At 29.6% G+C, this 17,433-nt stretch overlaps 1 protein-coding gene across 1 annotated transcript in view; it reads right to left on the bottom strand.

Moving 5' to 3' along the window:
- Nucleotides 1-17,433, bottom strand: part of Dhc98D (Dynein heavy chain at 89D) — a 392,049-nt gene that overhangs the window by 156,122 nt on the left and 218,494 nt on the right. Inside the window, exons 40-44 of the mRNA XM_075354119.1 lie at nt 16,884-17,049; nt 12,703-12,861; nt 11,476-11,730; nt 4,286-4,594; nt 36-300 (exon numbers count right to left, since the gene is read on the bottom strand). Of these exons, the coding sequence (XP_075210234.1) occupies nt 36-300; nt 4,286-4,594; nt 11,476-11,730; nt 12,703-12,861; nt 16,884-17,049 (1,154 nt within the window). The remainder of the gene's footprint in view (nt 1-35; nt 301-4,285; nt 4,595-11,475; nt 11,731-12,702; nt 12,862-16,883; nt 17,050-17,433) is intronic.

The raw sequence follows: 17,433 nt of genomic DNA, 5'->3' as shown, positions 1-17,433 counted from the left end.
ATTGGTTTCTTTATTAATATGTGTGTTATACTCACTAAATTTCGCTAAATTATCTTCACTATCATCCACTCCCATAAGACTACATATCTCCTTCATGTAATTATCAAAATGTTCACGACTGTCTACACTTAAAGAAGCTCCAAGAGAATTATAAACTGCTTGTATCATAATAACTTCCATGTTTTCTGAGTCAAGTATAAGTTGTTTGTCTTTATCTTCATCTGAATTTTCTTTTTGTACTTTGATGTTAGTTATTGCTTCTTCAATTAGAGCATCTAGCATATAACAAAGTTGTGTCACCTACAAACACAAATCAAAATTAATATCCATCCACAAACTTATTATGATTATTATTACAAAGGAGGTGGGAGTCCCGTAAATTTAAAAATCATAATCACTACACCAGGTCTTTCATGTATTGTATAACAATTTTACTCTATTTTGAAAACCAAGCTCCAAATAGTGACCACTGTATACAGCGACTGCAATTTACAGTTTAATACAATGTAAATTACATGTTATAATAAGTCTCTCTTATCCTTATAAGAGGAGGCTTCCCTCCCTGAAGTTGCCTCACATCCTGTTCAACACACTATGGAGCTCATCTACTCACTTGTTTAAAATTATCCTATCAATGATCTTTTGTGGATCAACAGCTGGAGATACAAGAGATGGCTTAAATGTAATGAACAGTCACAAATAACTCATAAATGAAGAGATAGTGAAATGAAACAAACTTGGAATATAAGTATTTGCTACAAAAACTTACATTTATCTTTCCACAGTCACCATTTACAGCTACACATTTTTCCCAATGGTGAACCAGTTCTCATTCCGTCAATGAACAAGGCAAGCAGTCTTTTGGTAATCTCACTACATCCTTCAGTCATCATCCTTGATGGTGAATATCCTTAATATCCCTTTTTAATAGCAAAAAATGATAAAAAATCTGTGTGTGTGTGTGTGTGTGTGTTATAGGTTTAAAATTAAACTTAACATGAGCCTCAGCAGTTGCACACCACATGTGCGACTAAGCATTATCAGGTTCAAAATTATCGGCTCTGTGGATTGTCAAACAAGACACATAACCTCCTAAGGTGTTCAACATCTATATGCATCACACAGAATTTAGTCAACTCAGCTTTCAAGTTGACAATCATATACAAAATTCATCCTCAATATTCAGTTTACTAGTTTTTGAGACACAAAATTCTACAGGCACCTAATCACAGTATTTCAATCAACAGTTTCCTCACAATTAACAGCTTTTAGATGACGATGAATGTCACTAGCGTTCACTTTTTCCTTTGGTAAAAATTCAATCACTTCTTGTTTTAGATACATAGCTATAGCAGACATACTTGACTCTAAAATTTTCTGTCAACCTACAGAAAATGGGAGGGTATAGATCAATGAGTCTGGGAAATATTAATAGTAGGGGAATGAAACTACAAGATGGCAGCACTTATCGCTTTGTGCAACATTTGTTCTCCTGTTATATTCTAGTATGCATTACATTTCAGCCACCCTTCATATAATACATTCTACCCTACAAGACATCCTAGTCTTGGATTTACAAAACTTCTGAATGACATGATCTGCTCATCTTAGCCTGACTAACCTACATTTTTGCTTGCCTGAACCTTCAGAATAAGAACTGGATACTTCCTTTGTGAATATATTTCTGCATTTTTTTTTTTTAACTACCATTCATATCTGACCTTTACTAGTTCCCCTATTTTCAATGTATATTTGCACTTAAAAATGCATAGTTATATTCTATATTCTCCATCATACCCCTTGTCAAACCTCATTATACCAAAATGAATTAATAGATTTTAAAATTCTAAAGTTGTTCAACCAAACAAAGGTTTTGATTTTAAGTACTACAAATTTTATTTTTGAAGCTAATTTTCTAATTATTTATTATAATTAAAACATTTCTGGCCGATTTTCTACCACTTTTTGAAAGTTGTACTAAATTTTTGTATCACAATCTAGACCTCTTCTCACAACATATTTAAATAGTTTATTTTCCTTTCATTAAAAGTGAAGCCAGTTCTTTTACTGTATTATTATTTCATGAGTCATGTACCCTTACTACAAACGTCTACTCTGTTAAAACCACAATATCAACATGTGCCAGAAAACTTAAGTCCATTCTTTTTTTGATATATTCCTTATATTTTTTTACAAAATCTTGAATAAGTAATGGCATATCTCTCTATTTAAGACTCTCCTTATCAAACAGTATCAACCATCATTATCTCCTTATCAAATAATAATTTTAAAAATGAAAATTCTCTCAAATTCTTCGCCTGCACATAGCCTCTCTATCGAGACTCTTACCATTTGTATATGCTTATAAATTCTTTCATAATATGTCTAACCAAATGGAGTACTGCATATTCATTGATTATGCTGGCTTGCTACAAGAAGGAACATGCTTTTTGCATAATATGGTGAACGTTGATGAGTCTTGGATATTCCATTATGACCCAGAAATGAAACAACAAAGCTGCCAATAAAAGTCAACTTCTCCACCATTTCTGAAAAAACCAAAGCTACATGCAAAGTGGGTAAAATCATGATGATCATGCTTTTTTTTACCATGAAGGATTCATTTACCAACATAAAGTACTTACAGGGATAATTATAAATGCACTGATACATCAATGTGCTGAAGATAATGCTGACTCACTTCAGAAAAAAAGGCCCTGAAAAAAAAATTAACTTTTGTTGCATCACGACAATACTTGTCCAGATTCCCTCAGATAATCTACAAAGACTTGAATGGAAAAAAGTTAAGATGGTTCCTCACAAACCATATAGCCCAGATCTAGCTTTGTGTGACTTCTGGTTGTTACCAGAAGTGAAGGACCTGAAAGGACAAAAATTTGAGATGAATCTAGAGACTGTAAAAGCCAAACGCAAAGAAGCCAAATGCAAAACAGTTTCGAAAGATGGCCTGAATTTCATGTTTGAGTGGATCAAGTGTTGGAAGCGGTATGTTGAACTTAAGGAAGATATTTTGAATAGGAACATGTAAATGTAGATTCAGAGTAAAGTTTTTCAAACCACAGCTGTTGTCTCAATACTTTTTGGATTGTCATCATCATGCATCAGAGACAGATACTTTCATATGTAAAAATTCACAGCTATCTAACAACTCATCTCAATCAATTTAATTTATTGTTAAATAAAATTAAATTCAATCTTTAAGCTTTAAAAGTAAATATAACAAACAAACAAAATAATATTAAAGTGATAATTGATGATAAAAAAACAGTCAACAACTGTAAATTTTTACTTCCTTGTATAGTTCAAGGAAGTATTGTAAGCAACAGAATTTCCATTTAAATTAGTTTTGGTGTAACATCTCTATGTATCTCGCATAACTCAAAAACAATTAGCGGTAGAATGTTGAAATTTTGTATTTAGGACTGGTAATATCTAGTTGCAAGATGATATCTTTACAGTTTTTTGAGTATCTCAAGGGTCAATCATCTTGAATGGAGGTATGACTGTATATGAATTCACATTTTTACCATCAAAAAAGGGAAAGAATCCTTTTAATGGAATTAACTTTTTTTATGCTTGAACTTCATTTTATGCATTATTTTGAAAATGTCAAAACATGTTTGCTTTACTCAATTGTCACAAACAAGGAACTAAAATGCATGCCTCTGAAACTTCATAGTATATCATATAAAGGTTCTAACTATCATTTAGTCATACTTGTGTTATCTCTATGTCAGGCCAAGTACTTTCCAAATGATCCTGGTATATCTAAATTTAAGAAATCTTAAGCAGGCCCAAAATTCATTAAGAAATGATCTATCATATGATATTAATATCTGTGATGATAAAAAAAAATCATAAAACAGTAAAGTAGTTTCAATTGAAACATATTTCTTGATTTATAGATTTAATAGCTCATAAGTTCAAAATAACCAAATTTTATGAGAGAAAACACTAACAACAATTAATTTACTTTTTATAATTACTTTGCAAACAGAATTGCTACCTGGGAAATATGTTTATAAATTCAAGGTATAATGAAGTATATTATAATTTGAGTTACAAACATGGGAAAGTTAATTTTATAAAGAAATCTGTTTCATCAATTATATGACAAAATTATATGTCACATCACATCTTCACCATCGTTCTACTTTATTGAAAAATCATTTTCTGGCTCCTTGATAAGTTATAAACATAGAGATACCACAAAATTAATAAAAAAACACAGTTTTAAAAGTAGACATATTACTGAAAAATATACCATATTAAGAGCTGTCTGAGGTACAACAGTGCTCATAATATAATATGATCTGGTAATCTTAATCCCAGTGAATTCCATTTGTTCATGATTTGTTTCCTTCTTTACATGTTTTTGAAGTGGATCAAATATAATTGACAGCATCTGAGGAATATATTTTTCATATAATTTAGTTAAAATCTCTTTTTCTGAAGTCTTTCTTGACCTAAGCCACCTTTCCCAATATGGTTCATAACCAAGTAATTTAGTATCAATGTAAACCATACCAGCTCTTGATACGGTTGCTGGTGAAGCATACTTTAAATCACCAACCTAAAAATAATAATGTAATAAGTAAATATGAATATTAATATTAATGATCCAAAATATTATAAACAAACATACATACAGTATATAACAATTAATACAAAATTATTATAACAGGGACACCAATTTTTTTTTTTTTTATAGTTATCACAAACTTCATGTAAAGAAACAAAAGCGAAGGGGAGGAAACAATGAAATAAAATTATGGAAGATAATGCTATTATACAATTTGTATTTCCCAATAAATTGTTTATTTATCCTTTTGGTTTAGTTTATTATTATTTTTCTTACAATTTAATATGTTCTTAATTTGATATTATTTTATATTTAACAGGATTAATTTAAACTTATAGTTAGTCAATATTTTTTTCTAAATCCTAGCTTTTATTTATACCATATAATTTGATAACATTACATCGGCTATAGTAGTATTTTCACAGTGCTTCACACATTTTACGCCATCTGTAAAAAAGTTATAAATATCTGTTTTGATAACTCTTTAGTTTCATAGTGATATTCTGAACAATGTAAAAAAAGTAGTACATAAAATACTGTCATTAATAAAGATAATGGTTTTTTGCAGTTGCAGTTTAGATGCTCAAATTATACTTCTACATATCCTAACTGCTTCAAATGAATCCATTATACGAACAAGTTAGATGACATCCATCTGTTTTTTTTTGTTTCTAAAATATATTGCTGCCAACTGATAAATGTATTATCTGAAATTTTTCAGTTTTCCTACAAGTATAGTTAGAAGGTTCTCCAGATCTGATACTACACAACAGAATGGTAATCCTTTCAGGCATCTATTTTTCATGGTAAGCTGGCAATCTGTTTTTTGTAAGCAAGCAGTTACAAGACTCTTTGCTAGTGTCTTGAAATTAAGGACTGTTAGTTTCAATGAAGTCATATATTTAATTCCAATATATATATATATATTTTTTAAATATGATTTTTGAATTCAACTGTGCCACCAAGTTTATTTCTAGATAACTGACAACTTAAAAGCTCATATTTTTTCACTTAAAGATAACTACATGATACCATATTATTATCTCAGTTCATCCATCATTCAGAAATTGTACAGAACACTTAACAATTATTGCTTTTACTAACTAAAAACCTCTTTACTTTCTCTTGTAAAATATGCCCTGGCTCAAAGAGATGTCTTCTGGAAAACCAGATATATGCAACTTTATTTAGTATTTCATAGGTGAACTTATCAATTATTTTACCTAGCAGTTCAAAACTGCTGAATTTTCCACAGAAGTTAATCATTTTTTCTTTTTCCTTAATCCAGTTGCACTTTTTACAGTCAGTGTTTCAACATGTAATTGGCTAAAATTGTGCACAATACTTCATTTTTTCAAGTCTTATAACAGATTTTATTCTGACTGTAATTACAACTGTTTTCTTTCTGTTAACATCACAGCTGATTTAAAACATGAACACTAAAATAGTGAAGGCTGTAAAATAATAAAACTGAAAAATAACTTACAGTTATCAGAACACTTAAACCACATGAATCTTTAGTATGTAACATAATACAGTTCCATTATGAACAGAATTAAATGATAAAAAGTTGTATTATGGTATTTACTGTTTATTTGTAAATTGACACAGTTTAACATGTGAAAAATATTATTCTATCCCTAGACATTTATATGTTGGGACAAATAGGTGTGAATTATGTTTCTTATTTGCAAATGATGGAATGATGGTAATTAACTTCAAGAGAAGGGTGTCACAGAGCATGTCTTGATAGAACAATACATCTCAACTCATTTTGCTTTTGAGCGGTTTCCTAAATGAACAATTTTCTGGCTACTGGATTAGTTGTGGTTCACAAGCATCACCAGCACCATTGCAATGGCCACCACAAACCGACAACTCATTATGAGGAATTATCAAGGCCCCTGAACCTCAACATTGATATGCAATAAATTAAGGATTGTGTAACAATGTGGAGGAAGCTATTCAAACCATAACTCCAGAGATGCCTCATAACATGCCAAGGAGAACAGGGAAATACTTAGCTATGTGTGTTCAGCATGATACTGCACACACAGATCCACTGAATGAATAATTTGTAAAGTAAAGATGAATATAAATGTTAAAAATATGTATTAAGTTTAAAACATAAGAGTATATTTCTCGGAAAGTAACCTCAGTTTAGTTGTAAATAAAAAAAAAACTGCATAGATAAAAATATCTTATATACAACTTAAAACTACAGCTTTTAATTATTATCCAACACAGTCGCCATGTAAATTCAACCATTTGTCATAGTGTTTCACTAATTTACAAATACCCTCTTCATAAAATTCAACTACCTGGGTATCTAGTCAACCTTTCACGGCATTTTGAAGTTTGTTGTCATCAAAATGCTGTGACACAAGATGTTTCTTCAAGTGAGTGAAGAGATGAAAATCACTCAACACCAAGTCCGGGCTGAAAGGAGATGATCAAAAATGTCCTATTGGAATTGAGTTATTCGAGCACTGTGAGGACAATGTGTGTGACAACACTGTGTTGTCATGCAAAATAACAACACCAGATGACAGCATACAATGACTTTGATCTGAATTACTTGTCAAAGTTTCTTCAAAGTTTCACAGTAGAATGGCTTGCATCACAGCACTTCAATGACAATGACGAACTTCAAAATGCTGTGAAAGGTTGGTTAGGTACCTAGGCAGCTAAATTTGATGAAGAAGGTATTTGTAAATTAGTGAAATGCTATTATAAATGATTGAATTTAAATGGCAACTAAATGAAAACTGTAATTTTATGTTGTATATAATAAAATATTTTTATCTATCAAGGTTTTTTATCTATAGCCAAATAGACTTTCCAAGTATAACTTTCCAAACTGCCCTCATATATTTGAATAGGGATATGGGGACATCTCTAGCGTAATAAATGATTATAAAACATTGATTATGTTCATGATTAATCACATCCATACTATGCCTACATAATTAAGAAGTTAATGATAATTACACAACACAGTACATTATTTATAAATACAACCCTAAAATTAATATGATAACATTGAATTAAATGAAGAGTTTAATTTCATAAAATGCATAGCAAATGACAATAGCTACAACATATAAATAATTTTGAATATGAGAAGTTTCCAAGAATATCTATAATTATTTATTCACATAGTATCAACAAGTTGGTAGCCAATTATAGTTATTTAAGATATTTTTTTTATGCTACCACATGTACAAATAGTTCATTTATGAAAATAGTTTTCATGAAACGTTCATGCATAGACAGAAACAAACAGATGTTATATAGCATGGTAGTTGAACCTATTGTGACTTATGGCTCAAAAATGTGGACTTATGTAGAAATATGTGAAATGTTCAAGGAATTAGTAATAAATGTATGGAGGAGTTTCAGGAGTTGAAACACTTGGGATGAAAGAGCAAAATTGACGTGTCTATTGGTATTCATCAGAGATTAAAGAAATATGTCAGAAACTGGGAAGAAATCAACAAAAGGATAATACCAGTGGAGCTTTACATATATGAACATTCATTAATAATAGTAGGAATGTATGCTCCAAAAGATGATGAAAACTAACTAAAGAAAAGTTTTATGAAAATCTGATGGGAGTTCTCAAGGTTATTAATCCTTGAAAGGAAATCATTATTCTTGGAGGTTGTAATGCGAGGACAGGGATAAACAGCTTGATTGTTGGATGATATGGAGAAGAATGTGTATATGACAATGATAGGAGATTATTGTTATGTGTAGAAGGACTTTCTAAAAATGTAAAATGGGTTCTTCCCCCATAAGGAAATACACAAGTTCACATGAATTCAACCAATGAAAAACCTTAGGTTAATTATAGATTATGTTTATCAGCATCAGAATTCCACTTTAAAGGAAATGGATGTTAGGGTACATAAAGGGATGCAGTGTGGTTCAGATTACCTTTTGCTGAGTGCGAGAGTGTTTTTAATTATAAAGGCAGGTGAGTCAGAGGTTGTGTAAGCTGGAGAATGAGAAGTTACCTGTAGTTAGATTCAATCTGGTTTGAAGGATGAGCCAGTGGAATTCTTGCACTAAAGAGCTAAAGAAGGTGAAAGAAGGAAGTGCAGTAAAGAAAGTATACTGCAAACTGCAATTTGGGTGGTTTAGAATGAAGAAGTGCATTTCAATCTGAAAGGTGTAATAAGGATATAGAGATCAATGTTTAGTTTGAAAGAATTGTAGTTGAAATGGACTCAGACAAAGGATATTGAAGACAAAAAGGCTTATTCAAGGATAAACAGAGAGGTTAAGAAAGAAGTTGTAGGGACTAAAGAGAAGGCAAAACGGTGCAAAGGTGACAGGAAGGCAGCAAGGAACTTGGAAGCTTATTAAAGATTTGAGGAAAGATAGATCAGAAAAATATAAGGATTTAGTGAGTTTAATCAGTTTGAAGGAATGGGAAGAGTCTTTAAGGCTTTGCTGAAAGAAGATTGAATAGAGTATGTAAAGGAGGATTACGTAGTTCATTTTTGAGAAGCAATACCAGAAGTAAATGAAATTATTAAGGATGAACTGGTGAAAGAATTTCAAAGGGTAACAAATAGGAAGGTGCCTGGGCTGGGAGGCATTGCTATTGAATTGGTGAAGCACGGAACTACTTAATTATTAGAATAGATTTGTAAAATGTTTATTAAGTGTTTAATGGATGATTTACCAAATTAATTGAATACTGGTTATATTAGTTCAGTATACAAGAAAGAAAACAAGGTCATAATAAATATAGAGGCATTAGTGTCACAATTTCTTTGGCAAGGTTGAATGGTCAAATGTTAAAAGAGAGAAATGAAAGCAATGTAGTTGATCTGGAGGAGCAGAATGGTTTTAGAGCAGGACATTCATGTCTGGATAATATCTTTATTTTGAGACAGATGACTGAGAAAAGCAGAAAGGAACTTGGCAGTGCACATGCTTTTTATTGATTTAGAGAAGGCCTATGGCAATATCCCACTGTATAAATTATTTGAAGTTCCTGGAAATGTAAATTTAAACAAGATAAATAACAGAGCAATATATAATTTATATAAAAATTATGAATGTTAAGTGAAAATGGGGAATGATATTTCAAGAAGTTTTAAGGTGACCAAGAGTTTGAAGTAAGGTTGTCACCCACATTGTATAAAATTATGTACAAAAAGATATGGAGAAGAAAGTGCAAAGAGATGAGAATAGACATGAAAAATGATTGCCTGTATACACCTATACATTGGTATAGGTTACATTGGTATTGGTACACATTGGTACATTGGTATACACCAATGATTGCCTGTGTTCTTTGCAGATGATTACATGTTGTTAGCTAATGATGATGATATATGCTAGGAAATTAAGAGAAGAATACTTTAAATGGGCATGAAAATTAATTTAAGGAAAATGGTTATACTGTAGTGAATGAGAGAGAAGAGGGTTAATTTGCAGAGGCGAAAGGATTGAAAAATTATGACAAGATTAATACCTGGGAATACCTATTCTGAGGATGGAGGGTGTGAGGTTGATACCAGAGCTAGGATTGGTCAGGGAAAAGTGACGATTTGGAAAATTTATTAGCTTACACTAGTTATTTGGTCATAACAGACAGAAACAAACATTTGTTATACAGCGTGGTAGTTGAAACTATTGTGACTTATGGCTCAAAGTGCTTGCAGATGAGCAAAAGAAGTAGGAGCATTTGGAAGGATTTTTTCTATAGAGCATGCAGACTTTCAAAACTGAACCAAATACTTTCATAATTTAAAAAAAAATAAGAAAAACAGTTAGTTTGGTATGGACATGTTCAACAGATGAGTAAAGAAGATGGCCAAAAAGAGTGCTCTTATTAGGAAGAGAGGAAGACCCAGAAAGATGTTGTGAGAAGGGGTACAAAGGGCCTGGAAGAGAAAGGAGTGGTGGAGAGTGACTGGAAGGAAGGACAGGAAAGTATGGAGATCAAGATGCGGGATACAGAGCAATCTGTAAGAACCCCACTTAAAATAAAGTCAAGTAAGATAAATTACAAGACAATCAGTAATATACAAATTACGAAGGTGTTTTTGCTTTTTAAAAGATAACGGAACACTTCTTGTACGATGGAAATGAAAGAAAATTAATTAAAATAAGAGAAGTAAGTGATCTAATTTTTATTATATTTACATTCATTATTTTTAAGGCAAGAAACAATTGTTAATACTCTTAAGTCAATGTTATATATTCATTTAGAGAGGAAATGTTTATTACATTTTATAATCAAGAAAAACTCCAGAAAGTAAAGTTTCAGTTTTAATTTCTTTGAATTTTTTTTTATTTTAAGAGAATCCAGCCTGAGTGAAAAAAAATTTTGAGCTGCAGGTGTCAAAAAGTTTTAAATGAACTTGTGAAATCCGTTTTTGCAACAATTTATTATATTACAATTATTTTATTTAATGGATTATTATAATAGCTCGAAACTACATAAAATCCATCAGATCAATATTGTTTACACAGTAGCTGACATTTCATGGTTAATGTTTGTATTCATTCGGTTATGTTAAGGAGATTGAAAAATTGTCACAGAAACAATATTTTGCTGCAGTATAAATTCAGCACAGTTAATTATAAAGTGCCATTAATGCAAGTATATATAATTTTAAATAAAAAATTGATATTTAAAATTAGAGAGATGACACAGCTACAATAGATGACAAAAAATGTATTACAATAAATTCCATTTTTATTAACCATCAAAATTTTATTATATAATTTTATCTCAGACTATCACAAAAGTATTTTTTGTTATAAGATATATATCAAAATAACAGTTTTTCTATGAAAGTAAACATGTTATTTTAAGAGAAGTTTCAATACATAATTAAAAAAATTACCTCAAATAAAAGACTACAGTGATTAAGAAGTCTTATTCTTTCACCATTGGCTAAAGTCAAAAGTTTGTTATCATCCATTACAGAATTCATATTTTCAATCCAAAGTGCATCAACATCACCATCAAAAACAATATACCTACGTTCTTCTTTATCAGTTGGCTTATTTACTTCACGGAAAATATTTGAAAGGAGTCCATCTGTCCAATCTCTTGTAACTGGATCTAATACTCCATAAAGTTCATTAACTGAACAAGCCTACATAAAAAGAAAAAGATACAAAAAATACTAACTTAAAAATACAAAGGATATTAATATTTATCTAAATAATAAAAACATATTAACAAAGAATATTTATCCATTATTATAACTGTAATAAAGTAGAATTTGTAAACTATGGAATAATCCAGAAGAGAGAAATATAAAAACTATGAAAAAAATGAGGGGGTCAATTTATTAATTAAGGAATAAATAAAGAAATTCAGTGTTGATAAATTTAATAACTTTAATTTAAGTCTTATAAAAAAATTTAGCTTAAAAGTCTGGAAATTACTTATTAAAATAATAAAATGTAGAAGTACGAATATATCACTTCAACTAAAGTCCTATGTAAAATAATTAAAAGCACAGCATTAATTAATACAGTATCTTGAGATGTATTTATATGGTAAATATTTATGAATATTAATTTTTAAATCATAATTCAAAGTGATACAAGCAATTTTGATTTATTTTACTTTATTACTTACAGAGATAAACTAGTAATGAAAGTGGATGTTAAGAGTAAACATTTTTTATATACCAATAAATATGTAGTAAACAGATAAACAAATAATTTATGTGTATTATTATAAAATTACTATCCTATCACTATACTCTATGATACTGCGTGTCTAATATGGATTATCCACCTTGTTCTACTACATAGAAACATAACTACAACCCCTAAAATAAATGTGTTGAAACAGTTGTCCATCATGCGTATAATCTCTGATACTTCTACCTCCAAAATTCGACAGCAACCCAAGAATAAGTTCTGGCTTACTGCTAAAAGAATACTCTCTAATATTCCTATCCAAAGAGTTATTTAGCAAGAAAGGATAAAAGACAGAACTACAAAACATTCAAACAGAATGCCATTGAAAGGTATTTCTAGTGGTGACAAACAAACAATATACTAAAATTAATATTAAAAATAGTCTCATTTTTACAAAGATAGTTTTCACTTACTTTAGGATTCAGTGTAAACAATTTTGTGGGTAAATTTATCGATGTTTGTGCTTTAGCCAATATGTCAATAACTACTGTTTTACCCCCACCAGTTGGGCCGACAACCATTGTTGAGTGTCTTGTCATCATTATTTCATATAATTGTACTACTTTATCGACCTATAATCATAATAGTTATGTTAGTACCACCAGTAATAAAATAGAAGTATATTTTTCAAGCAATAAATCTAAAGTTGATAGTTGATTCATTAGTTCATTTATTACTTTACTTCTAATAAAACTAAAAATCTGTTAAAAATTATAAATTATACAAAAATGTTTCGTAAATTTTAATATTTTAATCAGGTTAATATAATTTGTCATAAATGAATGTTAACAATAACATTAATTACGGCTAACAGATAATGGTTGTAATTAGAAATAAGTAACTGGTTAAATTTTTTATAAATTAAGTTGCAGCAACAATCACCTCCAGATTTGAGATGAAAAAACCATGCAAATTAACTCTTATCACATTCCCTGCTCTTCATCTGACAATCAGAATAATGCAATTATATTCATAAATCATTTTATATAAAAAAAAAATGTTTTACAACAATTTAACATAATATAATAAAGAAATGATTACACAGTATGACATAATTTAATGAAATTTCATTTATGAAAAGTATAAAATCTTATTGTAACAAATAACTTTATAGTTATTAATTTTAATAACTATAAATTCACAATACAATAATCCAATTTTTTTATATGCATTTTGTCCTCCTAACACACAATGAACGCCATGTGAATACATAAAAATCACTTCAACACAATTATAAACACTGACATGGTATCTGGCATGATGTTCTTTTATATCACACCTTTCTATGTTTCACATTGCAAAAATATTACTTCATTGTGTTCAAATTTAAAAAAAAAGTAATTAATACTAAATAAATACATAACTTTTATTTTGTTGAAAAAAGCATAACCAGCAACATGTTAGAATTTAATAAGGAGTACAGTTATTGTATCAGTCACCCAACTTCCCCAAATGACAACAGTGACTGACACAACACCTTACTCTTTCATGTATATGCTAACCCAGTTTAATTTATGTTGACTGAATGTACAGTACATTGTATCGGGCTATTGTGTTTGGGTTACTCAACATCTAAGAAGCAAACATATGTACTACTTATATTTAAATGTTTTTGTGTCTAAGATTCAGCTATATCTACCAAGTTACCAACTCCATTTATAAATTCTTATTTTTCTTATTTCTATCATCGTTAAATTAGGGTTATATTTTATTTTACATTGCAGCTGATAAAGGTTTGTTTATAAATACAAATTTTCTTTTTCAAACATTTTATTTATATATTTTTTACAGATAATAACTATTGTTTTTATTATATTCAAATTAACTGAATAGTGACATGATACTATTCAGTTAACTTTCTATATAAATGTTCTGCTGCAAAGATTACTATATATTACAAAGATACTATATGTATGTGTGTGTGTATATATATATATATATATATATATATATATATATATATATATATATATACAGAGATACTATATATTATAAAGATTAATATATTACTATTATTATTTATTTATAGAGCAAATGATGATCATTTCAAGTGAAAAAAAAAAATATATATATATATATATATATATATATATATATTTACACATATAAAAACATATTTGTTGCGTTAATGCATATTCCTAGCTTAGTAAAATATTTCATAACACTAATTTTTATAAAATTTATATTTGTAAGTATATAAATGTAATTTATACATTTACCAGTAATTTTGGTTACCTGCTCTTACTTCTTATATCATTACAAGTAGAAATGAATTTTGAAGCATGAAAAATGCCAAGCCTGCCTAGGATTTGATATCAGAACCTTCCATTTGAAAGGCAGAGGACATTATATGTATGTAATATTATTATTATTATAATAGTAATAAAATCCATTACATTTGTTTGCTCCTCTGTTTACATGCAAATTTAACAGTCCTTCCTTGACATAAAGTTCACAAGTTTTTATTGAGGCAGAAATAACCTAGATGATAGAAATGCAGGTCACCTACTCGACCTGCAAATGTAGGTATAGTAAAGAACCTGTTTCACAATGCTTTCTGATAGCTGAGCAACTATAAATTATTATTAATATAACCATGATAGCCTTATAGAAATATATATTTTTATTATAATTTAGTGAGAAAAGTAATGTAACATAAAGACTAAAGTAAACATTTTCTAGAAAAAAATATTTAATAAAAACATATATGAAAAGCAACTACTAGATTACCCTTTGTCACTGTCCCAAATTGTCTATTTCAAACTATATGCCAATTGCACTTGGTCTTTTAATAGAAAAAAGTAACATACAGTAAAAACGTAACTATTTCATATTTTAAATTCAATAAATTTAAATCACCTAGTACAGAATATTGAGATGAAGACTTATCTTACCTTAATTTTACTATGAAAGTACTTTCGCTAGATCCCGCATCCTCAGTCAATTTAACTGCAAATTAAGAACAATAAAATAATAAAAAAATATATTAATTGATTTTTTTCATTATTTTAATATTTTTAATTTTTAATATGCAGTTAAATTAAATATTTTGATTATGACTGAGGATGCAGGATACCGCGAAAGTACTTTCATGGTAAAATTAAAGTAAGATATGTTTTATCTCAATATTCTGCACAAGGTGGTTTATATTAATTGAATTTAAAAGATAATTTAACAGTACTACATTGGAATAATATGAATCTTATAAAAATTAATTTCAATAAAATAACTGTTTCCTAAATAATTCATGAATATTCATTATTCAATATTCATTCTAACATACTCTAAACTCACTGAAAAATATGTGTATAAGAGGTCTGTAAATAAAGAAATGAGACTAGTTTTTTTGGCAGCCAAGTGGCAACACTGAAAGTTACTAGTAAACATATGGTTATATGAACATCTGATTTATATTAGGTATTAATAATTTAGTCTATTGTTGCTATGTGAGACGTAAACAAACTTTTTGTAAATGCTAAACAAACTCTGTGAGAATGATACTTAAACTTTTTCAAAATTGAAAAGAGCAAATGGAGAAGACGCTCTGTCAAGAGACCAAGTTTTTAGTTGGTTTTCAGATGGTCGGGAATCAGTTGCAGATGATCCATGCTCTGGAAGACCGTTAATGTCAAAAACTGACAACAATGTTGAGCGAATCAGAGACTTGATACGGTACGACCAGAAATTAACTGTCAGAATAATTGCCGAACAATTGAATTTTAACCATACCAAAGTCCATAAAATTTTGACAAACAAATTGGACATGAAAAAAGTTTGGGCAAAATTGGTCCCAATAACCTCACTGTTGAACAGGAAAACAATGTGGAAATGTGCTGCGATCTTCTAGGGCGAATTGAGACTGATCCTAATTTTCTAAAAAATTGTTATTACTGGTGATGAATCTTGGATATTTGAGTACGACCCAGAAACAAAACGCCAGAGCAAAGAGTGGCAAACTTCAAATTCACCAGGTCCCAAAAACGTAAAAATGAGCAAATCAAATATCAAAACCATGCTAATTTATTTCTTTGATAGTAATGGCATTGTCCATAAGAAGTTTTTACCTACAGGACAGACTATAAATCAATATGTTTATCAAGAAATTCTTGGAAGACTGTGGAAAAGAGTTATCCGTGTGAGACCAGCCATCAAAGACAAATGGATGCTGCATCATGACAATGCACCTTGTCACACTGCACTCACAATTAATAAGTTTTTGGCAAAGAAAAACATTCCTGTAGTTCCTCAACCCACCTTATTCACCTGATTTGAGTTCCTGTGACTTTTTCCTGTTCCTGACTTTAGAAAAACACATCAAGGAACACCAGTTTGGAACAGTAGAAAGCGTAAAAAAATGTAACTGACCATCTGAAGGATATTCTGGTTTTTGAGTTGCAACACTGCTATGAAGAGTGGGAAAACTGTTGTGTGACTTCCCAAGGGAACTATTTCGAAGGTATAGAGTCCATGTATAATTGGATTGTAAATAAAAAGTTTTTTTGAACCAGTTTCATTACTTTATTTACAGACCTTGTATATCCATATGCACAAACATATACAGGTTTAAGGCTTACAAAAATAAATGTACAATTACCTGGGCTGGAAGTAAACTATAACCTTCTGCCATTAATGTAGCTTCAACAGCATCATTAAAATCAGGATATCGTACTCTAGGACAATCTACATCAGGAAATAAATCTTTTATTAACCCAAGAAACAGTGGTACATCATCAAAAACAAATTTTGGCAGGTTAATATCCCTAAAGAAGAAAAACAATATTAGAAATATAGCAAATAGTATATATTTTATGAATTTTAAAAGTATTATTGTAGAAATAGTTGTATTCTTAAAGCAATATCACATAATTGTAAATAAAAATAAATGCCAGTGCAAGTATCCTTAAATACCAAGGTACAGTTGAAAATATGTAGTTTAGGAGAGTAAAAATAGAAAAAGATCAAACACTGTTTATTAAGATTTTGAAATACAAAATAAAGGCAATGAGAGACTTCCAGGTAATGTGGAGCCATTGGATTTTTTCCTGTTTATCCTCTAGGAATCACAGTTAGATATTATTTCAGAGGAATGAGTTTTGACATGTACGAGTTAAGTGAAGTGTAGTCTTGTACAGTCTCAGGTCGAC

Source organism: Lycorma delicatula, chromosome 1 (genome assembly GCF_047948215.1).
Source record: "Lycorma delicatula isolate Av1 chromosome 1, ASM4794821v1, whole genome shotgun sequence".
NCBI lineage: Eukaryota > Metazoa > Arthropoda > Insecta > Hemiptera > Fulgoridae > Lycorma > Lycorma delicatula.
This window is presented reverse-complemented; position numbering and strand designations above follow the sequence as displayed.